This window comes from Oncorhynchus kisutch, linkage group LG15, assembly GCF_002021735.2.
Source record: "Oncorhynchus kisutch isolate 150728-3 linkage group LG15, Okis_V2, whole genome shotgun sequence".
Taxonomy (NCBI): Eukaryota; Metazoa; Chordata; class Actinopteri; order Salmoniformes; family Salmonidae; genus Oncorhynchus; species Oncorhynchus kisutch.
This window is the reverse complement of record NC_034188.2, coordinates 91282465-91308137: the sequence shown is the minus strand read 5'-3', so window position 1 is coordinate 91308137 and position 25673 is coordinate 91282465. Positions and strand designations below refer to the sequence as shown.

Here is a 25673-nt window from a genome sequence, read left to right as displayed (position 1 = left end):
TCCCACCCTAGCCCTCCCTCCCTCCTTCCCACCCTGGCCCTCCCTCCTTCCCACCCTGGCCCTCTCTCCTTCCCACCCTGGCCCTCTCTCCTTCCCACCCTAGCCCTCCCTCCCTCCTTCCCACCCTAGCCCTCCCTCCTTCCCACCCTGGCCCTCCCTCCTTCCCACCCTGGCCCTCGCTCCTTCCCACCCTGGCCCTCGCTCCTTCCCACCCTGGCCCTCGCTCCTTCCCACCCTGGCCCTGACTCCTTCCCACCCTAGCCCTCCCTCCCTCCTTCCCACCCTGGCCCTGTCTTCTTCCCACCCTAGCCCTCCCTCCCTCCTTCCCACCCTGGCCCTGTCTTCTTCCCACCCTAGCCCTCCCTCCCTCCCTCCTTCCCACCCTAGCCCTCCCTCCCTCCCTCCTTCCCACCCTAGCCCTCCCTCCCTCCTTCCCACCCTGGCCCTCCCTCCTTCCCACCCTGGCCCTCTCTCCTTCCCACCCTAGCCCTCTCTCCTTCCCAACCTAGCCCTCCCTCCTTCCTTCCCACCCTAGCCCTCCCTCCTTCCCACCCTGGCCCTCGCTCCTTCCCACCCTGGCCCTCGCTCCTTCCCACCCTGGCCCTGACTCCTTCCCACCCTGGCCCTCCCTCCCTCCTTCCCACCCTGGGCCCTGTCTTCTTCCCACCCTAGCCCTCCCTCCCTCCCTCCTTCCCACCCTGGCCCTGTCTCCTTCCCACCCTAGCCCTCCCTCTCTCCTTCCCACCCTGGCCCTCCCTCCCTCCTTCCCACCCTAGCCCTCTCTCCTTCCCACCCAGGCCCTCCCTCCTTCCCACCCAGGCCCTCCCTCCTTCCCACCCAGGCCCTGTCTCCTTCCCACCCTGGCCCTGTCTCCTTCCCACCCTGGCCCTCCCTCCCTCCTTCCCACCCTGGCCCTCCCTCCCTCCTTCCCACCCTGGCCCTCCCTCCCTCCTTCCTTCCCACCCTAGCCCTCCCTCCTTCCCACCCTGGCCCTCCCTGCTTCCCCACCCTGGCCCTCCCTGCTTCCCACCCTGGCCCTGTCTCCTTCCCACCCTAGCCCTCCCTCCCTCCTTCCCACCCTGGCCCTGTCTCCTTCCCACCCTAGCCCTCCCTCCCTCCCTCCTTCCTTCCCACCCTAGCCCTCCCTCCTTCCCACCCTGGCCCTCCCTCCCTCCCTCCTTCCCACCCTGGCCCTCCCTCCTTCCCACCCTGGCCCTCCCTGCTTCCCACCCTGGCCCTGTCTCCTTCCCACCCTAGCCCTCCCTCCCTCCTTCCCACCCTGGCCCTGTCTCCTTCCCACCCTAGCCCTCCCTCCCTCCTTCCCACCCTAGCCCTCCCTCCCTCCTTCCTTCCCACCCTGGCCCTGTCTCCTTCCCAACCTAGCCCTCCCTCTCTCCTTCCCAACCTAGCCCTCCCTCCTTCCCACCCTGGCCCTCCCTCCTTCCCACTCTGGCCCTCTCTCCTTCCCACCCTAGCCCTCTCTCCTTCCCACCCTAGCCCTCCCTCCTTCCCACCCTAGCCCTCCCAGCTTCTAGCCCTCCCTCCCTCGTTCCCTCCCTCGTTCCCACCCTAGCCCTCCCTCGTTCCCACCCTAGCCCCCCCTCCCTCGTTCCCTCCCTCCCTCATCCCCACCCTAGCCCTCCCTCCCTCGTACCCTCCCTCGTTCCCTCATTCCCTCGTTCCCACCCTAGCCCTCCCTCCCTCCTGCAAACTGTGCAGTAGTAATAATATTGCTAGCAGGGGTTAACTGACGGGGGACCATGGCCCGTCTAGGTACAGCAATTTAAAAAGCTTTGAGGTTCCCAGCTGTATGGATCTGTTCCAGGGGGAATCCCACAGGCTGGTCCGCATGGGGTTTAGGGTCAACACACCCACCAATCCCTGCATCCCAAATGGTACCCTATTGCCTATATATAGTGTACAACTTGAGTCCTGGTCTAAAAGTCGTGCACTATATAGGCAATAGGGTACCAATTGGGACGCAAGCCTGTGACTTTACCCCACCAACCTCGATCACCTCCCACCAGCACCGTTATTGGTCTCCTCCGATTTGGCTTTCTATGTGCGTTATTATTAAATCACAACCACATGCTACTGCTGTGATTGGCAACAGAATGAATATATACACTGAGCGAACAAAACATTAGGAACACCTTCCTAATATTGAGTTGCACCCCCTTCCCCCCTTTTGCCCTCACAGAACAGCCTCGATTCGTCGGGGTATGGACTCTACAAGGTTTCGAAAGCAGTTCCACAGTGATTCTGGACCATGTTGACTCCAATGCTTACCCACAGTTGTGTCAAGTTGGCTGGATGTTCTTTGGGTGGTGGAACATTCTTGATACACACAGGAAACGGTTGAATGTCAAAAACTCAGCAGCATTGCAGTTCTTGACACAAACCGGTGCACCTACTACCATACCCCGTTCAAAGGCACTTAAATATTTTGTCTTGCCCATTCACCCTCTGAACGACACACAGACACAATCCATGTCTCTATTGTCTCAAGGCTTAAAAATCCTTCTTTAACCTGCCTCCTCCCCTTCATCTACACTGATTGAAGTGACATCAATAAGGGATCATAACTTTTACCTGGATACACCTGCTCAGTGTGACAGGGAACGCTCAGTGTGACAGGGAACGCTCAGTGTGACAGGGAACGCTCAGTGTGACAGGGAACGCTCAGTGTGACAGGGAACGCTCAGTGTGACAGTGAACGCTCAGTGTGACAGGGAACGCTCAGTGTGACAGGGAACGCTCAGTGTGACAGTGAACGCTCAGTGTGACAGGGAACGCTCAGTGTGACAGGGAACGCTCAGTGTTAAAGGGAACGCTCAGTGTTAAAGGGAACGCTCAGTGTTAAAGGGAACGCTCAGTGTGACAGGGAACGCTCAGTGTGACAGGGAACGCTCAGTGTGACAGGGAACGCTCAGTGTTAAAGGGAACGCTCAGTGTGACAGGGAACGCTCAGTGTGACAGGGAATGCTCAGTGTGACAGGGAACGCTCAGTGTGACAGGGAACGCTCGGTGTGACAGGGAACGCTCGGTGTGACAGGGAACGCTCGGTGTGACAGGGAACGCTCAGTGTTAAAGGGAAAGCTCAGTGTTAAAGGGAACGCTCAGTGTTAAAGGGAACGCTCAGTGTTAAAGGGAACGCTCAGTGTTAAAGGGAACGCTCAGTGTTAAAGGGAACGCTCAGTGTTAAAGGGAACGCTCAGTGTTAAAGGGAACGCTCAGTGTTAAAGGAAACGCTCAGTGTTAAAGGGAACGCTCAGTGTTAAAGGGAACGCTCAGTGTGACAGGGAATGCTCAGTGTCAAAGGGAACGCTCAGTGTGACGGGGAACGCTCCGTGTTAAAGGGAACGCTCAGTGTGACAGGGAACGCTCAGTGTGACAGGGAACGCTCAGTGTTAAAGGGAACGCTCAGTGTTAAAGGGAACGCTCAGTGTTAAAGGGAACGCTCAGTGTTAAAGGAAACGGTCAGTGTTAAAGGAAACGCTCAGTGTTAAAGGGAACGCCCAGTGTGACGGGGAACTCTCAGTGTGACAGGGAATGCTCAGTGTCAAAGGGAACGCTCAGTGTGACGGGGAACGCTCCGTGTTAAAGGGAACGCTCAGTGTGACGGGGAATGCTCAGTGTTAAATGGAACGCTCAGTGTGACGGGGAACACTCAGTGTTAAAGGGAACGCTCAGTGTGACGGGGAACGCTCAGTGTTAAGGGGAACGCTTAGTGTTAAAGGGAACGCTCAGTGTTAAAGGGAACGCTCAGTGTGACGGGGAACGCTCAGTGTTAAAGGGAACGCTCAGTGTTAAAGGGAACGCTCAGTGTTAAAGGGAACGCTCAGTGTTCAAGGGAGCGCTCAGTGTGACGGGGAACGCTCAGTGTTAAAGGGAACGCTCAGTGTGACGGGGAACGCTCAGTGTTAAAGGGAACGCTCAGTGTTAAAGGGAACGCTCAGTGTGACGGGGAACGCTCAGTGTGACAGGGAACGCTCAGTGTTAAAGGGAACGCTCAGTGTTAAAGGGAACGCTCAGTGTTAAAGGGAACGCTCAGTGTTAAAGGGAACGCTCAGTGTTAAAGGGAACGCTCAGTGTGACGGGGAACGCTCAGTGTTAAAGGGAACGCTCAGTGTGACGGGGAACGCTCAGTGTGACAGGGAACGCTCAGTGTTAAAGGGAACGCTCAGTGTTAAAGGGAACGCTCAGTGTTAAAGGGAACGCTCAGTGTTAAAGGAAACGGTCAGTGTTAAAGGAAACGCTCAGTGTTAAAGGGAACGCCCAGTGTGACGGGGAACTCTCAGTGTGACAGGGAATGCTCAGTGTCAAAGGGAACGCTCAGTGTGACGGGGAACGCTCCGTGTTAAAGGGAACGCTCAGTGTGACGGGGAATGCTCAGTGTTAAATGGAACGCTCAGTGTGACGGGGAACGCTCAGTGTTAAAGGGAACGCTCAGTGTGACGGGGAACGCTCAGTGTTAAGGGGAACGCTTAGTGTTAAAGGGAACGCTCAGTGTTAAAGGGAACGCTCAGTGTGACGGGGAACGCTCAGTGTTAAAGGGAACGCTCAGTGTTAAAGGGAACGCTCAGTGTTAAAGGGAACGCTCAGTGTTCAAGGGAGCGCTCAGTGTGACGGGGAACGCTCAGTGTTAAAGGGAACGCTCAGTGTGACGGGGAACGCTCAGTGTTAAAGGGAACGCTCAGTGTTAAAGGGAACGCTCAGTGTGACGGGGAACGCTCAGTGTGACAGGGAACGCTCAGTGTTAAAGGGAACGCTCAGTGTTAAAGGGAACGCTCAGTGTTAAAGGGAACGCTCAGTGTTAAAGGGAACGCTCAGTGTTAAAGGGAACGCTCAGTGTGACGGGGAACGCTCAGTGTTAAAGGGAACGCTCAGTGTGACGGGGAACGCTCAGTGTGACAGGGAACGCTCAGTGTTAAAGGGAACGCTCAGTTTTAAAGGGAACGCTCAGTGTTAAAGGGAACGCTCAGTGTTAAAGGGAACGCTCAGTGTGACAGGGAACGCTCAGTGTGACAGGGAACGCTCAGTGTGACAGGGAACGCTCAGTGTGACAGGGAACGCTCAGTGTTAAAGGGAAAGCTCAGTGTGACGGGGAACGCTCAGTGTGACGGGGAACGCTCAGTGTTAATGGGAACGCTCAGTGTTAATGGGAACGCTCAGTGTTAATGGGAACGCTCAGTGTTAAAGGGAACGCTCAGTGTTAAAGGGAACGCTCAGTGTGACAGAACGCTCAGTGTGACGGGGAACTCTCAGTGTGAAGGGGATTATAGAAGCAGCCCTCTGATGTTCAGCATGTTTACATATGAATAATTGTCACGCCAATGACTCGTCCATCAAATGTCAATATCTTTTGAATGTTCAGTGTAGAATACACATGATTTATTTAGCAAGTATTCCGTTTGTGAGTTTAGAGTTGACAAGATAGACAAAAACAGTATCAAAATAACATTGCTTTTAATCTGGGAACAACACATGACAATAGCAGTAAGACATTAAAGGGATATTACTGAACAGCCACAGCCATTAAAGGGATATTACTGAACAGCCACAGCCATTAAAGGGATATTACTGAACAGCCATTAAAGGGATATTACTGAACAGCCATTAAAGGGATATTACTGAACAGCCATTAAAGTCAATGAAACATGTTAACACGACATTGAGAGACACTGCTGGGTCCAGCCCTTCTGCTGCCGTGGTTAAATATGGGTCCATTTCTGGACCAAATACAACTCAGGCCATAGTATATTAACTGGAAACTACAAGTGAATGTTATCAATTGTTTTGGAAAAACCTTTAGAATCCCTGACTAATGCTAATTCTAGTTTAACAGAAATGGTCCAATGAATTGTAAACACTTACAAAAAAACAACATACGTTTTTCCTGAGAGTTGTTAAATAAATATTTTTTTTTGTACTAATTATCCAATAAACACAATTGTTGTTCTGATATACAGTATGTGTAAGCTATCAAACTTCAATTAAACACAATTCATAAATACTGTAACTGAATGATCTAATCTGGTGTTATGTGAAAATGTCTTTAATTTTCAAATGAATAAAAGATTTATTTTTGTTTTAAACATTTGATATTCCCTTTCTGACACTCTTATTAAAGAGAGACTTTGGCACGAGAACACTGTAAACAATCATTGAAATCAACAAATCAATATTGAAATAGTTACTTAACTAAACCGGATTATTGGTGTAAGTAGATCTTCCTTAAACTCAACACATCTGAAAAACAATATTCCACTGAACATACATCAGTACATTCTCGTGGTAGAGAACATTGGTATTATATGGCACCCTATTCCCTACATAGTGCACTCCTTTTTAAACAGGGTCCATATGGGTTCTGGTCAAAAGTAGTGCACTATATAGGGAATAGGGTCACTTTTGGGATGCAAACAAAAGCCTTAGTTTCAATGTCCACACTAGCATATCACTTAGAATACACGTTCAGTATATTGCTCCCTTCTTAGTAGTATGCTAGAGAGGGCATTGCAACAAAGCCACATGTTATATGCTATGGTCTTTCAGCTTCAGGTAGTTTGAGAGGCTGGGGCTGCATCTAGTGCCCTACTTCTGACCAGAGTCCTAGGGGGTCCTGGATAAAAGTAGTGCACTATATAGGGAATAGGGTGACATTTCAGGCCAACCCTGGGTGTTTAAGTTCAGAGTGATTTAGTCTGGCAGTTTTAGTTCTGCTTGATTTAGTAATTGTAGTTCAGAGTGCTTTAACCTGGGAGTTGTAGTTCAGAGTGACTTAGCATGGGAGTTGTAATCCAGAGTGATTTAGCTTGGTAGTTGTAGTTCAGAGTGATTTAGCTTGGTAGTTGTAGTTCAGAGTGACTTAGCATGGGAGTTGTAATCCAGAGTGATTTAGCTTGGTAGTTGTAGTTCAGAGTGATTTAGCTTGGTAGTTGTAGTTCAGAGTGACTTAGCTTGGGAGTTGTAGTTCAGAGTGATTTAACCTGGTAGTTGTAGTTCAGAGTGATTTAACCTGGTAGTTGTAGTTCAGACTGATTTAGCCTGGCAGTTGTAGTTCAGACTGATTTAACCTGGTATTTGTAGTTTCCTGGCCTGTGTGATCCACAGTTTGAAGTATTCCACCTCCTGGATGCGGGCTGAGAGGACAGTGTGAGGGTCATACTCGTTGTTGTAGCGTAGGTCCAGGTGGTGAGCTCCGTCAGGTATCACTATGGCAACCACCGAGTCCGAGATGTTTCGGGTCACCCCACCACTTGACCACGGGTCCAGTCCTCCGTTACTGTAAGAGTTTAGAGGAGAGGGATCAACCAATCGCATAAGGAAGGAGGATCAAACAGTGAAGCAGAGTTAACATGGAATAACATCAGGCTTAACCTACATGGAATAACATCAGGCTTAACCTACATGGAATAACATCAGGCTTAGCCTACATGGAAAAACATCAGGCTTAACCTACATGGAATAACATCAGGCTTAACCTACATGGAATAACATCAGGCTTAACCTACATGGAATAACATCAGGCTTAACCTCTATTTAAGCAATAAGGCACAAGAGGCAGTGTTGTATCATGAATACAGTCACAGGTAAGAGGCAGTGTTGTATCATGAATACAGTCACAGGTAAGAGGCAGTGCTGTATCCTGAATAAGGTCACAGGTAAGAGGCAGTGCTGTATCATGAATACAGTCACAGAAAAATGCCGTTCTTCGGCCCGACGTGTGCCTAAAACTGTTGCCAACATATTAAAATAACAATAAATGACATTTTAATTTGAAATGTTATTTTGATCAGTAAATTCATACAATGTCATTCTTCCACCATAGACACAGTCTAGACAAACCTCTGGATGTTAGTTATTTTGGTCATGTTGATACAGACGTTCATTATTTCTGCGTAGTTGCTATGCAAAAGGCCTGGTCGTCAGTTCTAAACAAAATGGTCGCTATTCAGGCTGGATAACGTTCTTGTCACCTGCTAGCTAGCTCGGCTAACTCAGCCAGCTCAGCCAGCTCAGCCAGCTCAGCTAATTTACTGCTGCTGCTCTTTAAATACTTGTTACTTTTATTTCTTATTCTTATCTGTATTTTTTCATTTCACTGTAAGGTCTACTACACCTGTTGTATTCAGCATTTCACTGTGAGGTCTACTACACCTGTTGTATTCAGCATTTCACTGTGAGGTCTACTACACCTGTTGTATTCAGCATTTCACTGTGAGGTCTACTACACCTGTTGTATTCAGCATTTCACTGTGAGGTCTACTACACCTGTTGTATTCAGCATTTCACTGTGAGGTCTACTACACCTGTTGTATTCAGCATTTCACTGTAAGGTCTACTACACCTGTTGTATTCAGCATTTCACTGTGAGGTCTACTACACCTGTTGTATTCAGCATTTCACTGTGAGGTCTACTACACCTGTTGTATTCAGCATTTCACTGTGAGGTCTACTACACCTGTTGTATTCAGCATTTCACTGTAAGGTCTACTACACCTGTTGTATTCAGCATTTCACTGTAAGGTCTACTACACCTGTTGTATTCAGCATTTCACTGTGAGGTCTACTACACCTGTTGTATTCAGCATTTCACTGTGAGGTCTACTACACCTGTTGTATTCAGCATTTCACTGTGAGGTCTACTACACCTGTTGTATTCAGCATTTCACTGTGAGGTCTACTACACCTGTTGTATTCAGCATTTCACTGTGAGGTCTACTACACCTGTTGTATTCAGCATTTCACTGTGAGGTCTACTACACCTGTTGTATTCAGCATTTCACTGTGAGGTCTACTACACCCGTTGTATTCAGCATTTCACTGTGAGGTCTACTACACCTGTTGTATTCAGCATTTCACTGTGAGGTCTACTACACCTGTTGTATTCAGCATTTCACTGTGAGGTCTACTACACCTGTTGTATTCAGCATTTCACTGTGAGGTCTACTACACCTGTTGTATTCAGCATTTCACTGTGAGGTCTACTATACCTGTTGTATTCATCATTTCACTGTGAGGTCTACTACACCTGTTGTATTCAGCATTTCACTGTAAGGTCTACTACACCTGTTGTATTCAGCATTTCACTGTGAGGTCTACTATACCTGTTGTATTCAGCATTTCACTGTAAGGTCTACTACACCTGTTGTATTCAGCATTTCACTGTGAGGTCTACTATACCTGTTGTATTCAGCATTTCACTGTGAGGTCTACTACACCTGTTGTATTCAGCATTTCACTGTAAGGTCTACTACACCTGTTGTATTCAGCATTTCACTGTGAGGTCTACTACACCTGTTGTATTCAGCATTTCACTGTGAGGTCTACTACACCTGTTGTATTCAGCATTTCACTGTGAGGTCTACTACACCTGTTGTATTCAGCATTTCACTGTGAGGTCTACTATACCTGTTGTATTCAGCATTTCACTGTAAGGTCTACTACACCTGTTGTAGTCAGCATTTCACTGTGAGGTCTACTATACCTGTTGTATTCAGCATTTCACTGTATGGTCTACTACACCTGTTGTATTCAGCATTTCACTGTGAGGTCTACTACACCTGTTGTATTCAGCATTTCACTGTAAGGTCTACTACACCTGTTGTATTCAGCATTTCACTGTGAGGTCTACTACACCTGTTGTATTCAGCATTTCACTGTGAGGTCTACTACACCTGTTGTATTCAGCATTTCACTGTGAGGTCTACTACACCTGTTGTATTCAGCATTTCACTGTAAGGTCTACTACACCTGTTGTATTCAGCATTTCACTGTGAGGTCTACTACACCTGTTGTATTCAGCATTTCACTGTGAGGTCTACTACACCTGTTGTATTCAGCATTTCACTGTGAGGTCTACTACACCTGTTGTATTCAGCATTTCACTGTGAGGTCTACTACACCTGTTGTATTCAGCATTTCACTGTAAGGTCTACTACACCTGTTGTATTCAGCATTTCAATGTGAGGTCTACTACACCTGTTGTATTCAGCATTTCACTGTGAGGTCTACTACACCTGTTGTATTCAGCATTTCACTGTAAGGTCTACTACACCTGTTGTATTCAGCATTTCACTGTGAGGTCTACTACACCTGTTGTATTCAGCATTTCACTGTGAGGTCTACTACACCTGTTGTATTCAGCATTTCACTGTGAGGTCTACTACACCTGTTGTATTCAGCATTTCACTGTAAGGTCTACTACACCTGTTGTATTCAGCATTTCACTGTGAGGTCTACTACACCTGTTGTATTCAGCATTTCACTGTGAGGTCTACTACACCTGTTGTATTCAGCATTTCACTGTGAGGTCTACTACACCTGTTGTATTCAGCATTTCACTGTGAGGTCTACTACACCTGTTGTATTCAGCATTTCACTGTAAGGTCTACTACACCTGTTGTATTCAGCATTTCACTGTGAGGTCTACTACACCTGTTGTATTCAGCATTTCACTGTGAGGTCTACTACACCTGTTGTATTCAGCATTTCACTGTGAGGTCTACTACACCTGTTGTATTCAGCATTTCACTGTGAGGTCTACTACACCTGTTGTATTCAGCATTTCACTGTAAGGTCTACTACACCTGTTGTATTCAGCATTTCACTGTGAGGTCTACTACACCTGTTGTATTCAGCATTTCACTGTGAGGTCTACTACACCTGTTGTATTCAGCATTTCAATGTGAGGTCTACTACACCTGTTGTATTCAGCATTTCAATGTGAGGTCTACTACACCTGTTGTATTCAGCATTTCAATGTGAGGTCTACTACACCTGTTGTATTCAGCATTTCAATGTGAGGTCTACTACACCTGTTGTATTCAGCATTTCACTGTGAGGTCTACTACACCTGTTGTATTCAGCATTTCACTGTAAGGTCTACTACACCTGTTGTATTCAGCATTTCACTGTGAGGTCTACTACACCTGTTGTATTCAGCATTTCACTGCGAGGTCTACTACACCTGTTGTATTCAGCATTTCACTGCGAGGTCTACTACACCTGTTGTATTCAGCATTTCACTGTGAGGTCTACTACACCTGTTGTATTCGGCATTTCAATGTGAGGTCTACTACACCTGTTGTATTCAGCATATCACTGTAAGGTCTACTACACCTGTTGTATTCGGCATTTCAATGTGAGGTCTACTACACCTGTTGTATTCAGCATATCACTGTAAGGTCTACTACACCTGTTGTATTCAGCATTTCAATGTGAGGTCTACTACACCTGTTGTATTCAGCATATCACTGTAAGGTCTACTACACCTGTTGTATTCATCATTTCACTGTAAGGTCTACTACACCTGTTGTATTCAGCATTTCACTGTGAGGTCTACTACACCTGTTGTATTCAGCATTTCAATGTGAGGTCTACTACACCTGTTGTATTCAGCATTTCAATGTGAGGTCTACTACACCTGTTGTATTCAGCATTTCACTGTAAGGTCTACTACACCTGTTGTATTCAGCATTTCAATGTGAGGTCTACTACACCTGTTGTATTCGGCATTTCAATGTGAGGTCTACTACACCTGTTGTATTTGGCATTTCAATGTGAGGTCTACTACACCTGTTGTATTCAGCATATCACTGTAAGGTCTACTACACCTGTTGTATTCAGCATTTCAATGTGAGGTCTACTACACCTGTTGTATTCAGCATTTCACTGTGAGGTCTACTACACCTGTTGTATTCAGCATTTCAATGTGAGGTCTACTACACCTGTTGTATTTGGCATTTCAATGTGAGGTCTACTACACCTGTTGTATTCAGTATATCACTGTAAGGTCTACTACACCTGTTGTATTCAGCATTTCAATGTGAGGTCTACTACACCTGTTGTATTCAGCATTTCACTGTGAGGTCTACTACACCTGTTGTATTCAGCATTTCACTGTGAGGTCTACTACACCTGTTGTATTCAGCATTTCACTGTAAGGTCTACTACACCTGTTGTATTCAGCATTTCAATGTGAGGTCTACTACACCTGTTGTATTCAGCATTTCACTGTGAGGTCTACTACACCTGTTGTATTCAGCATTTCACTGTGAGGTGTACTACACCTGTTGTATTCAGCATTTCACTGTAAGGTCTACTACACCTGTTGTATTCAGCATTTCAATGTGAGGTGTACTACACCTGTTGTATTCAGCATTTCAATGTGAGGTCTACTACACCTGTTGTATTCAGCATTTCACTGTGAGGTCTACTACACCTGTTGTATTCAGCATTTCACTGTGAGGTCTACTACACCTGTTGTATTCGGTGCATGTGACTAATAAAATTTGATGTGATTTGGAGCTGTTATGCAGCAAAAACGGTTGAAGTCAGAAGTTTACATACAACTCAATTAGTATTTGGTAGCTTTGCCTTTAAATTGTTTAACTTGGGACAAAATGTTTCAGGTTGCTTTCCACAAGCTTCCCACAATAAATTGGGTGGATTTTGGCCCATTCCTCCTGACAGAGCTGGTGTAACTGAGTCAGGTTTGTATGCCTCCTTGTTCGCACACGCTTTTTCAGTTCTGCCCACAACTTTTCTATAGGATTGAGGTCAGGGCTTTATGGTGGCCACTCCAATACCTTGACTTTGTTGTCCTTAAGCCATTTTGCCACAACTTTGGAAGTATGCTTGGGGTCATTGTCCATTTGGAAGACACATTTGTGACCAAGCTTTAACTTCCTGACTGATGTCTTCAGATGTTGCTTCAATATATCCACATCATTTTCGCCATCTATTTTGTGAAGTGCACCAGTCCCTCCTGCAGCAAAGCACCCCCACAACATGATGCTGCCACTTCTGACCCACTGGAATTGTGATAGTGAATTATAAGTGAAATAATCAGTCTGGAAACAATTGTTGGAAAAATTACTTGTGTACAAGTAGATTACAAAGTAGATGTCCTAACTGACTTGCCAAAACTATAGTTTGTTAACAAGAAATTTGTGGAGTGGTTGAAGTACGAGTTTTAATGACTCCAACCTAAGTGTACGTAAACTTCCGACTTCAACTGTAAATCCAAATCGGACTTAAGTAACCATATTGTGGGCCTGTTACACTACACAAATCATGTAGCATATGACGAATATCCACTTTGATAGATCAGATTTGTTGAATGTGTGTCACGCCCTGGTCTTAGTATTTTGTGTTTATATATTTATTTGGTCAGGCCAGGGTGTGACATGGGGTTATTTTGTGTTGTGTTTTTGTATTGGGGTTTTAGTAGGTATTGGGATTGTGGCTGAGTAGGGGTGTCTAGCATAGTCTATGGCTGCCTGAGGCGGTTCTCAATCAGAGTCAGGTGATTCTCGTTGTCTCTGATTGGGAACCATATTTAGGTAGCCTGGGTTTCACTGTGTGTTTTGTGGGTGATTGTTCCTGTCTCTGTGTAGTTTCACCAGATAGGCTGTATAGGTTTTCACTGTGTGGGTGATTGTTCCTGTCTCTGTGTTAGTTGTCACCAGATAGGCTGTATAGGTTTTCGCGTTCCGTTTGTTGTTTTGTATTGTTCGTTTGTTCTTCTTAATTAAAGAACATGAGTAACCACCACGCTGCATTTTGGTCCGCTCCTGTTTCAACAGACAAACGCCGTTACAATGTGAGCCAATCTGGTCAATGGAACGTCTGGTCAATGGAACGTCTGGACAATGGAACGTCTGGACAATGGAACGTCTGGACAATGGAACGTCTGGACAATGGAACGTCTGGACAATGGAACGTCTGATCCATGGAACGTCTGATCCATGGAACGTCTGATCCATGGAACGTCTGATCCATGGAACGTCTGGTCCATGGAACGTCTGGTCCATGGAACGTCTGGTCAATGAAACGTCTTCGTTCCACTGACTCCTTCACCACATCTATGACCATGATATTCTTATGGAGGCGCAGTGATCATTTCAGATGGAAACTGTTTACTGGCATAGTGCTCATGTAACGGCCAAAACAGCACAGCTTGGAATGCTGCTTGTCCAATCAGCATCCTGGATCCAGAGAACAGCAGGGTATTATTTAAGATGACTGAACCTCTGGCTAACAGTGTTTTAATTAAGATGCCGAGGGCTGTACTAAGGCATGGTCCAAGTTAGATTGACGTGTCCGGGGAACAATTTCAGTCGCAATCTCCAGTTACATGGTCACAGGTAAATCTTCTGTCCCTCGCTCAGTAAAATCAGCAGGTGTTAGTTTACCTGAAGATGATGTTGCTGTGAGACGCGATGTCCAGTCCTCCGTAGACGGTCGCTGCCCAGTCAGCCCGAGGACGAACCCCGAACAGGGAGTTGCACTCATCTGAGAAGGCCTGGAAGTTCCAGTCCTGGGGCTCAAACATGTCCTGCACCCCATCAGTGCAGAGTGGCATCACCATCTCTGTACACGCCTGGGGGAGGAAGAGGGGGAAAGGAGCTGTTAAGGACTGAAACCAAGGTGACCTACTGCTCTTCAGACGTCTAAATATTTTACTGCAAAGGCTAACAGGGTCCATCTAGAGGACCAGGCTAACAGGGTCCATATAGAGGTCCAGGCTAGAGGACCAGACTAGAGGTCCAGACTACAGGGTCCATATAGAGGACCAGACTAGAGGACCAGACTAGAGGACCAGACTAGAGGACCAGACTAACAGGGTCCATATAGAGGACCAGACTAGAGGACCAGACTAGAGGGCCAGACTAGAGGACCAGGCTAACAGGGTCCATATAGAGGACCAGACTAGAGGGTCCATATAGAGGACCAGACTAGAGGACCAGACTAGAGGACCAGACTAGAGGACCAGGCTAACAGGGTCCATATAGAGGACCAGACTAGAGGACCAGACTAGAGGACCAGACTAGAGGACCAGACTAGAGGACCAGACTAGAGGACCAGACTAGAGGACCAGACTAGAGGACCAGGCTAACAGGGTCCATATAGAGGACCAGACTAGAGGACCAGACTAGAGGACCAGACTAGAGGGTCCATCTAGAGGACCAGACTAGAGGGTCCATCTAGAGGACCAGAGGACCAGACTAACAGGGTCCATCTAGAGGACCAGACTAGAGGACCAGACTAGAGGACCAGACTACAGGGTCCATATAGAGGACCAGACTAGAGGACCAGACTAGAGGACCAGACTAGAGGACCAGACTAGAGGACCAGACTAGAGGACCAGACTAACAGGGTCCATATAGAGGACCAGACTAGAGGACCAGACTAGAGGGTCCATATAGAGGACCAGACTAGAGGGCCAGACTAGAGGACCAGGCTAACAGGGTCCATATAGAGGACCAGACTAGAGGGTCCATATAGAGGACCAGACTAGAGGGTCCATCTAGAGGACCAGACTAGAGGACCAGACTAGAGGACCAGACTAGAGGACCAGACTAGAGGGCCAGACTACAGGCTCCATATAGAGGACCAGACTAGAGGACCAGACTAGAGGACCAGACTAGAGGGTCCATCTAGAGGACCAGACTAGAGGGTCCATCTAGAGGACCAGAGGACCAGACTAACAGGGTCCATCTAGAGGACCAGACTATCAGGGTCCATATAGAGGACCAGACTAGAGGACCAGACTAACAGGGTCCATAAAGAGGACCAGACTAGAGGACCAGACTAGAGGACCAGACTAACAGGGTCCATATAGAGGACCAGGCTAGAGGACCAGACTAGAGGACCAGACTAGAGGACCAGACTAGAGGACCAGACTAACAGGGTCCATATAGAGGACCAGACTAGAGGACCAGACTAGAGGACCAGACTAGAGGACCAGACTAGAGGACCAGACTAGAGGACCAGACTAGAGGGTCCATATAGAGGACCAGACTAGAGGACCAGGCTAGAGGACCAGACTAGAGGTCCAGACTACAGGGTCCATATAGAGAACCAGACTAGTGGACCAGACTAGTGGACCAGACTAGAGGACCAGACTAGAGGACCAGACTAGAGGGCCAGACTAGAGGACCAGGCTAACAGGGTCCATATAGAGGACCAGACTAGAGGGTCCATATAGAGGACCAGACTAGAGGGTCCATCTAGAGGACCAGACTAGAGGACCAGACTAGAGGACCAGACTAGAGGACCAGACTAGAGGACCAGACTAGAGGACCAGACTAGAGGGTCCATATAGAGGACCAGACTAACAGGGTCCATCTAGAGGACCAGACTAGAGGACCAGACTAGAGGACCAGACTACAGGGTCCATATAGAGGACCAGACTAGAGGACCAGGCTAACAGGGTCCATATAGAGGTCCAGGCTAGAGGACCAGACTAGAGGTCCAGACTACAGGGTCCATATAGAGAACCAGACTAGAGGACCAGACTAGAGGACCAGACTAGAGGACCAGACTAGAGGACCAGACTAGAGGACCAGACTAGAGGACCAGACTAACAGGGTCCATATAGAGGACCAGACTAACAGGGTCCATCTAGAGGACCAGACTAGAGGACCAGACTAGAGGACCAGACTAGAGGACCAGACTAGAGGACCAGACTAGAGGACCAGACTAGAGGACCAGACTAGAGGACCAGACTAGAGGACCAGACTAGAGGGCCAGACTAGAGGACCAGGCTAACAGGGTCCATATAGAGGACCAGACTAGAGGGTCCATATAGAGGACCAGACTAGAGGGCCAGACTAGAGGGCCAGACTAGAGGGCCAGACTAGAGGGCCAGACTAGAGGGCCAGACTAGAGGACCAGGCTAACAGAGTCCATATAGAGGACCAGACTAGAGGGTCCATCTAGAGGACCAGACTAACAGGGTCCATCTAGAGGACCAGACTAACAGGATCCATCTAGAGGACCAGACTAGAGGACCAGACTAGAGGACCAGACTAGAGGACCAGACTAGAGGACCAGACTAGAGGACCAGACTAGAGGACCAGACTAGAGGACCAGACTACAGGGTCCATATAGAAGACCAGACTAGAGGACCAGACTAGAGGGTCCATATAGAGGTCCAGACTAACATTCTCCATAGAGAGGACTATACTATTCTCTATCCCAGGGGTAGGACCTACTATTCTCTATTCCAGGAGTAGGGGACTACTATTCTCTATTCCAGGGGTAGGGAACTACTATTCTCTATCCCAGGGGTAGGGACCTACTATTCTCTATCCCAGGGGTAGGGAACTACTATTCTCTATCCCAGGGGTAGGGGACTACTATTCTCTATCCCAGGGGTAGGGAACTACTATTCTCTATCCCAGGGGTAGGGACTACTATTCTCTATCCCAGGGGTAGGGACCTACTATTCTCTATTCCAGGGGTAGGGAACTACTATTCTCTATTCCAGGGGTTGGGAACTACTATTCTCTATTCCAGGGGTTGGGAACTACTATTCTCTATTCCAGGGGTAGGGACCTACTATTCTCTATTCCAGGGGTAGGGACCTACTATTCTCTATTCCAGGGGTAGGGACCTACTATTCTCTATTCCAGGGGTAGGGACCTACTATTCTCTATCCCAGGGGTAGGGACCTACTATTCTCTATCCCAGGGGTAGGGTCCTACTATTCTCTATTCCAGGGGTAGGGGACTACTATTCTCTATTCCAGGGGTAGGGGACTACTATTCTCTATTCCAGGGGTAGGGAACTACTATTCTCTATTCCAGGGGTAGGGAACTACTATTCTCTATTCCAGGGGTAGGGAACTACTATTCTCTATTCCAGGGGTAGGGAACTACTATTCTCTATTCCAGGGGTAGGGAACTACTATTCTCTATTCCAGGGGTTGGGAACTACTATTCTCTATTCCAGGGGTTGGGAACTACTATTCTCTATTCCAGGGGTAGGGACCTACTATTCTCTATTCCAGGGGTAGGGACCTACTATTCTCTATCCCAGGGGTAGGGACCTACTATTCTCTATCCCAGGGGTAGGGTCCTACTATTCTCTATCCCAGGGGTAGGGGAACTACTATTCTCTATCCCAGGGGTAGGGACCTACTATTCTCTATCCCAGGGGTAGGGACCTACTATTCTCTATCCCAGGGGTAGGGAACTACTATTCTCTATTCCAGGGGTAGGGGAACTACTATTCTCTATTCCAGGGGTAGGGAACTACTATTCTCTATTCCAGGGGTAGGGAACTACTATTCTCTATTCCAGGGGTAAGACCTACTATTCTCTATTCCAGGGGTAGGGAACTACTATTCTCTATTCCAGGGGTAGGACCTACTATTCTCTATTCCAGGGGTAGGGAACTACTACTATAGATGTTGACCGTACACCGATTAAGATGAGCAGAGGATGGTGTTTACATGACAAATGCCATACTCAGCCTTCTGCCATAACCAGTTTCATATCCAAGTACTACTGTCCATGTAAACGTACTCAATGAAACATGATCACATCGCTTTTTTTATCCGTGGGAATAATTGGGAGCAGATTTCCTAAATTAAACAAATGTTTAGCTAAATTCCTGGTGAATTTACACCTCTCCCCCCACCTGTTGCTGAGTCTAGCTCTTTACAGAGCACTACCTGACCAGAGCCATATTCCCTAATTAGAGCACTACCTGACCAGAGCCCTATTCCCTAATTAGAGCACTACCTGACCAGAGCCCTATTCCCTAATTAGAGCACTACCTGACCAGAGCCCTATTCCCTAATTAGAGCACTACCTGACCAGAGGCCTATTCCCTAATTAGAGCACTACCTGACCAGAGCCCTCTTCCCTAATTAGAGCACTACCTGACCAGAGCCCTCTTCCCTAATTAGAGCACTACCTGACCAGAGCCCTCTTCCCTAATTAGAGCACTACCTGACCAGAGCCCTATTCCCTAATTAGAGCACTACCTGACCAGGGCCCTCTTCCCTAATTAGAGCACTACCTGACCAGAGCCCTATTCCCTAATTAGAGCACTACCTGACCAGAGCCCTATTCCCTAATTAGAGCACTACCTGACCAGAGCCCTATTCCCTAATTAGAGCACTACCTGACCAGAGCCCTATTCCCTAATTAGAGCACTACTTAACCAGAGCCCTATTCCCTAATTAGAGCACTACCTGACCAGAGCCCTATTCCCTAATTAGAGCACTACATGACGAGAGCCCTATTCCTTAATTAGAGCACTACCTTTGACAAGAGCTCTATATAGGAAATAGGGTGCCATCTCAGAAACAACCTGTGAGTTTGTGTTACCTGGTAGTACCAGCCGATGAAGCCCAGGTTCCCTGTAGCCGTAGAGGAGGTGTTGAGACAAGGACAGTTTCCTGTGTAGTTGTAGTAGACTCTAGCAGCTTCAGAGATGCCTCCTAACAGCTGGTAGTCTGACACACTGCTGGGGTCAAAGTTAAGGTGTTTGCACACCACCTGGGAACAAAACAACAAAAGATATCACGGATGTAGAGATTTTTTTTTTTAAGTTGGCAGATAGTTTGGGCTTAAATGACAATTATTGTCTCAGTATAGTAAATACAGGATTTTTTGGGTCCGTGTTCGTCAAACGAGGCACAAACATGGGACAATTACTAATGAATTAATACCTCAGACAACGGCAGAGTGAAAATACTTCTCCCGCTAATTAAATAGTAATACTAGGTAATAAGTAAGAGTTTTTCATAGGTAACATTTTAAAGCACTTTGTTTACAAAACAAACAACGTTAGATCTCTCTCTCTCTCTCTCTCATAAAACATTTAACTTTAAAAAAATAGTCATGTCTAATTTACATATGAAATTGAGTGGAATGAAACTAAAGGCTTCATTTAAATGTATAGCTCTGCGCTTAGCATAGCGAGGAGACATATTTAGTTGTTAAAAGATTTATCGACCTGGTTTCCCCCCTCCGCCTCATTCTCACCCTACCAGGACAACTTCTCAACTTTACAAAAAAGTGACTGTTTCATCTATAGTGACAATTACTGCAGTTGAGATACATTTAAAATGGGATTTTTTTTTTCATCGTTCGTGGTTTCCTTTCAGACATAGTTACTGTATTGGTAGTTGTCATGGTAGCAGCAGAGTTTGCTGCCTGTCCTGTTCTGTCTGCTAGCTGTTTTTGTTCTGTCAGTCTTTGTAAAGGCTGCTGGAGAGACTGTGGCTGCTTGTTAGGACGTTGGACTGGAGTTCTGGCAGAATGGAGGCTGTTACTGAGGCTTTTGTCTACAGGCGGGCTAGGGGAGGAGGGGGAGGGAGGAGGTTGAGGAGGAGGAGGAGGAATGAGGAGGAGGAGGGGGAGGAGGTTGAGGAGGAGGGGGGAGGAGATGGAGGAGATGGAGGAGGAAGGAGGAGATGGAGGAGGAAGGAGGAGATGGAGGAGGATGGAGGAGATGGAGGAGGATGGAGGAGGAAGGAGGAGGAGGAGGGGGGAGGAGATGGAGGAGGGGGGAGGAGATGGAGGAGGGGGGAGGAGATGGAGGAGGGGGGAGGAGGTGGAGGAGGGAGGAGGTGGAGGAGGGAGGAGGTTGAGGAGGAGGAGATGGAGGAGGAAGGAGGAGGGTGGAGGAGGGAGGAGGTTGAGGAGGGTGGAGGAGGGAGGAGGTTGAGGAGGGAGGAGGTGGAGGAGGGAGGAGGTTGAGATGGAGGAGGAAGGAGGAGGAGGGGGTTGAGGAGGAGGGAGGAGGTTGAGGAGGGGGAGGAGGAAGGGGGAGGAGATGGAGGAGGAAGGAGGAGGAGGTTGAGGAGGAGGAAGGGGGAGGAGGTTGAGGAGGAAGGGGGAGGAGGAGGAAGGGGGAGGATGTCGATGGATATATGAGAAGGAGGGGTAGAGCAACAGGCATGTCTGAACCGCAGATTTATACCATGAAAAAAGAAAAACGTCCAGCAATTGCTCTGAAGCATCTCCTCTCTACTTTTCAGATAGGATTAGTCTCCTACATTCCTCTCTGCCAACAGATTTCCCCCCTTTAAACCCTCAATACTCCCTTCCCACAGTCACTCACATAATCACATTAGCTTTGTCATTAAAAAAGCTCACTGGCTAAACCGCTTAAACCACCCATAAGGGCAGGCATACATTACAGGCACTGAGCCACAACGGCTCCAAATGTCCATTTAGCTTCTCCGTGTCTGTTAACCTGCTGCACCACCAGGGGATTTATTTATATCCATGAGGACCACATGTTTTTTTATTTGTTAAAGTTTATATATTTCAACTAATGAAAAAGTAACAGAACAGTGGACATCTCATATAACTCACAGGATGGTTGGAGCACCCCAGGAGGGTGAGCAAGTACTAGCAGGGTTTAGGGTTTAGGGTTCAGGGTTTAGGGTCAATGGTGCTGCCTTGGTTGGGGACGTGACGTGTCAGAGGAGCTGGTACAAAGAATGATGGGTCAGAGTCCTTCAGCCTTCTATAACAGCCAGGGATCACTGAGTCCTTCAGCCTTCTATAACAGCCTCTACCGTCCAGGGATCACTGAGTCCTTCAGCCTTCTATAACAGCCAGGGATCACTGAGTCCTTCAGCCTTCTATAACAGCCTCTACAGTCCAGGGATCACGGAGTCCTTCAGCCTTCTATAACAGCCTCTACAGTCCAGGGATCACTGAGTCCTTCAGCCTTCTATAACAGCCTCTACAGTCCAGGGATCACTGAGTCCTTCAGCCTTCTATAACAGCCTCTACAGTCCAGGGATCACTGAGTCCTTCAGCCTTCTATAACAGCCTCTACAGTCCAGGGATCACTGAGTCCGTCAGCCTTCTATAACAGCCTCTATAGTCCAGGGATCACTGAGTCCTTCAGCCTTCTATAACAGCCTCTACAGTCCAGGGATCACTGAGTCCTTCAGCCTTCTATAACAGCCTCTACAGTCCAGGGATCACTGAGTCCTTCAGCCTTCTATAACAGCCTCTATAGTCCAGGGATCACTGAGTCCTTCAGCCTTCTATAACAGCCTCTATAGTCCAGGGATCACTGAGTCCTTCAGCCTTCTATAACAGCCTCTATAGTCCAGGGATCACTGAGTCCTTCAGCCTTCTATAACAGCCTCTATAGTCCAGGGATCACTGAGTCCTTCAGCCTTCTATAACAGCCTCTACAGTCCAGGGATCACTGAGTCCTTCAGCCTTCTATAACAGCCTCTACAGTCCAGGGATCACTGAGTCCTTCAGCCTTCTATAACAGCCTCTATAGTCCAGGGATCACTGGGTCCTTCAGCCTTCTATAACAGCCTCTACAGTCCAGGGATCACTGAGTCCTTCAGCCTTCTATAACAGCCTCTATAGTCCAGGGATCACTGAGTCCTTCAGCCTTCTATAACAGCCTCTACAGTCCAGGGATCACTGAGTCCTTCAGCCTTCTATAACAGCCTCTATAGTCCAGGGATCACTGAGTCCTTCAGCCTTCTATAACAGCCTCTATAGTCCAGGGATCACTGAGTCCTTCAGCCTTCTATAACAGCCTCTACAGTCCAGGGATCACTGAGTCCTTCAGCCTTCTATAACAGCCTCTACAGTCCAGGGATCACTGAGTCCTTCAGCCTTCTATAACAGCCTCTATAGTCCAGGGATCACTGGGTCCTTCAGCCTTCTATAACAGCCTCTACAGTCCAGGGATCACTGAGTCCTTCAGCCTTCTATAACAGCCTCTATAGTCCAGGGATCACTGAGTCCTTCAGCCTTCTATAACAGCCTCTACAGTCCAGGGATCACTGAGTCCTTCAGCCTTCTATAACAGCCTCTATAGTCCAGGGATCACTGAGTCCTTCAGCCTTCTATAACAGCCAGGGATCACTGAGTCCTTCAGCCTTCTATAACAGCCTCTACAGTCCAGGGATCACTGAGTCCTTCAGCCTTCTATAACAGCCAGGGATCACTGAGTCCTTCAGCCTTCTATAACAGCCTCTACAGTCCAGGGATCACTGAGTCCTTCAGCCTTCTATAACAGCCTCTATAGTCCAGGGATCACTGAGTCCTTCAGCCTTCTATAACAGCCTCTACAGTCCAGGGATCACTGAGTCCTTCAGCCTTCTATAACAGCCTCTACAGTCCAGGGATCACTGAGTCCTTCAGCCTTCTATAACAGCCTCTACAGTCCAGGGATCACTGAGTCCTTCAGCCTTCTATAACAGCCTCTATAGTCCAGGGATCACTGAGTCCTTCAGCCTTCTATAACAGCCTCTACAGTCCAGGGATCACTGAGTCCTTCAGCCTTCTATAACAGCCTCTACAGTCCAGGGATCACTGAGTCCTTCAGCCTTCTATAACAGCCTCTATAGTCCAGGGATCACTGAGTCCTTCAGCCTTCTATAACAGCCTCTACAGTCCAGGGATCACTGAGTCCTTCAGCCTTCTATAACAGCCTCTATAGTCCAGGGATCACTGAGTCCTTCAGCCTTCTATAACAGCCTCTACAGTCCAGGGATCACTGAGTCCTTCAGCCTTCTATAACAGCCTCTACAGTCCAGGGATCACTGAGTCCTTCAGCCTTCTATAACAGCCTCTATAGTCCAGGGATCACTGAGTCATTCAGCCTTCTATAACAGCCTCTATAGTCCAGGGATCACTGAGTCCTTCAGCCTTCTATAACAGCCTCTATAGTCCAGGGATCACTGAGTCCTTCAGCCTTCTATAACAGCCTCTATAGTCCAGGGATCACTGAGTCCTTCAGCCTTCTATAACAGCCAGGGATCACTGAGTCCTTCAGCCTTCTATAACAGCCTCTATAGTCCAGGGATCACTGAGTCCTTCAGCCTTCTATAACAGCCTCTACAGTCCAGGGATCACTGAGTCCTTCAGCCTTCTATAACAGCCTCTACAGTCCAGGGATCACTGAGTCCTTCAGCCTTCTATAACAGCCTCTATAGTCCAGGGATCACTGAGTCCTTCAGCCTTCTATAACAGCCTCTATAGTCCAGGGATCACTGAGTCCTTCAGCCTTCTATAACAGCCTCTACAGTCCAGGGATCACTGAGTCCTTCAGCCTTCTATAACAGCCTCTATAGTCCAGGGATCACTGAGTCCTTCAGCCTTCTATAACAGCCTCTATAGTCCAGGGATCACTGAGTCCTTCAGCCTTCTATAACAGCCTCTATAGTCCAGGGATCACTGAGTCCTTCAGCCTTCTATAACAGCCAGGGATCACTGAGTCCTTCAGCCTTCTATAACAGCCTCTATAGTCCAGGGATCACTGAGTCCTTCAGCCTTCTATAACAGCCAGGGATCACTGAGTCCTTCAGCCTTCTATAACAGCCTCTATAGTCCAGGGATCACTGAGTCCTTCAGCCTTCTATAACAGCCTCTACAGTCCAGGGATCACTGAGTCCTTCAGCCTTCTATAACAGCCTCTATAGTCCAGGGATCACTGAGTCCTTCAGCCTTCTATAACAGCCAGGGATCACTGAGTCCTTCAGCCTTCTATAACAGCCAGGGATCACTGAGTCCTTCAGCCTTCTATAACAGCCAGGGATCACTGAGTCCTTCAGCCTTCTATAACAGCCTCTATAGTCCAGGGATCACTGAGTCCTTCAGCCTTCTATAACAGCCTCTATAGTCCAGGGATCACTGAGTCCTTCAGCCTTCTATAACAGCCTCTATAGTCCAGGGATCACTGAGTCCTTCAGCCTTCTATAACAGCCTCTATAGTCCAGGGATCACTGAGTCCTTCAGCCTTCTATAACAGCCAGGGATCACTGAGTCCTTCAGCCTTCTATAACAGCCTCTACAGTCCAGGGATCACTGAGTCCTTCAGCCTTCTATAACAGCCTCTATAGTCCAGGGATCACTGAGTCCTTCAGCCTTCTATAACAGCCTCTACAGTCCAGGGATCACTGAGTCCTTCAGCCTTCTATAACAGCCTCTACAGTCCAGGGATCACTGAGTCCTTCAGCCTTCTATAACAGCCTCTACAGTCCAGGGATCACTGAGTCCTTCAGCCTTCTATAACAGCCTCTATAGTCCAGGGATCACTGAGTCCTTCAGCCTTCTATAACAGCCTCTACAGTCCAGGGATCACTGAGTCCTTCAGCCTTCTATAACAGCCTCTATAGTCCAGGGATCACTGAGTCCTTCAGCCTTCTATAACAGCCTCTACAGTCCAGGGATCACTGAGTCCTTCAGCCTTCTATAACAGCCTCTACAGTCCAGGGATCACTGAGTCCTTCAGCCTTCTATAACAGCCTCTATAGTCCAGGGATCACTGAGTCCTTCAGCCTTCTATAACAGCCTCTATAGTCCAGGGATCACTGAGTCCTTCAGCCTTCTATAACAGCCTCTATAGTCCAGGGATCACTGAGTCCTTCAGCCTTCTATAACAGCCTCTATAGTCCAGGGATCACTGAGTCCTTCAGCCTTCTATAACAGCCAGGGATCACTGAGTCCTTCAGCCTTCTATAACAGCCAGGGATCACTGAGTCCTTCAGCCTTCTATAACAGCCAGGGATCACTGAGTCCTTCAGCCTTCTATAACAGCCTCTACAGTCCAGGGATCACTGAGTCCTTCAGCCTTCTATAACAGCCTCTACAGTCCAGGGATCACTGAGTCCTTCAGCCTTCTATAACAGCCAGGGATCACTGAGTCCTTCAGCCTTCTATAACAGCCAGGGATCACTGAGTCCTTCAGCCTTCTATAACAGCCTCTATAGTCCAGGGATCACTGAGTCCTTCAGCCTTCTATAACAGCCAGGGATCACTGAGTCCTTCAGCCTTCTATAACAGCCTCTACAGTCCAGGGATCACTGAGTCCTTCAGCCTTCTATAACAGCCAGGGATCACTGAGTCCTTCAGCCTTCTATAACAGCCAGG

At 47.9% G+C, this 25673-nt stretch overlaps 1 protein-coding gene across 1 annotated transcript in view; it reads right to left on the bottom strand.

Annotated features, from left to right (window-relative positions):
- Positions 1–5361: 5361 nt before the first annotated feature.
- The window catches only part of prcp (prolylcarboxypeptidase (angiotensinase C)), a 41004-nt gene continuing 20692 nt past the window's right edge, over positions 5362–25673 (bottom strand). Inside the window, exons 7-9 of the mRNA XM_031791302.1 lie at positions 19134–19304; positions 14205–14392; positions 5362–7288 (exon numbers count right to left, since the gene is read on the bottom strand). Of these exons, the coding sequence (XP_031647162.1) occupies positions 7075–7288; positions 14205–14392; positions 19134–19304 (573 nt within the window). The 3' untranslated portion in view covers positions 5362–7074. The remainder of the gene's footprint in view (positions 7289–14204; positions 14393–19133; positions 19305–25673) is intronic.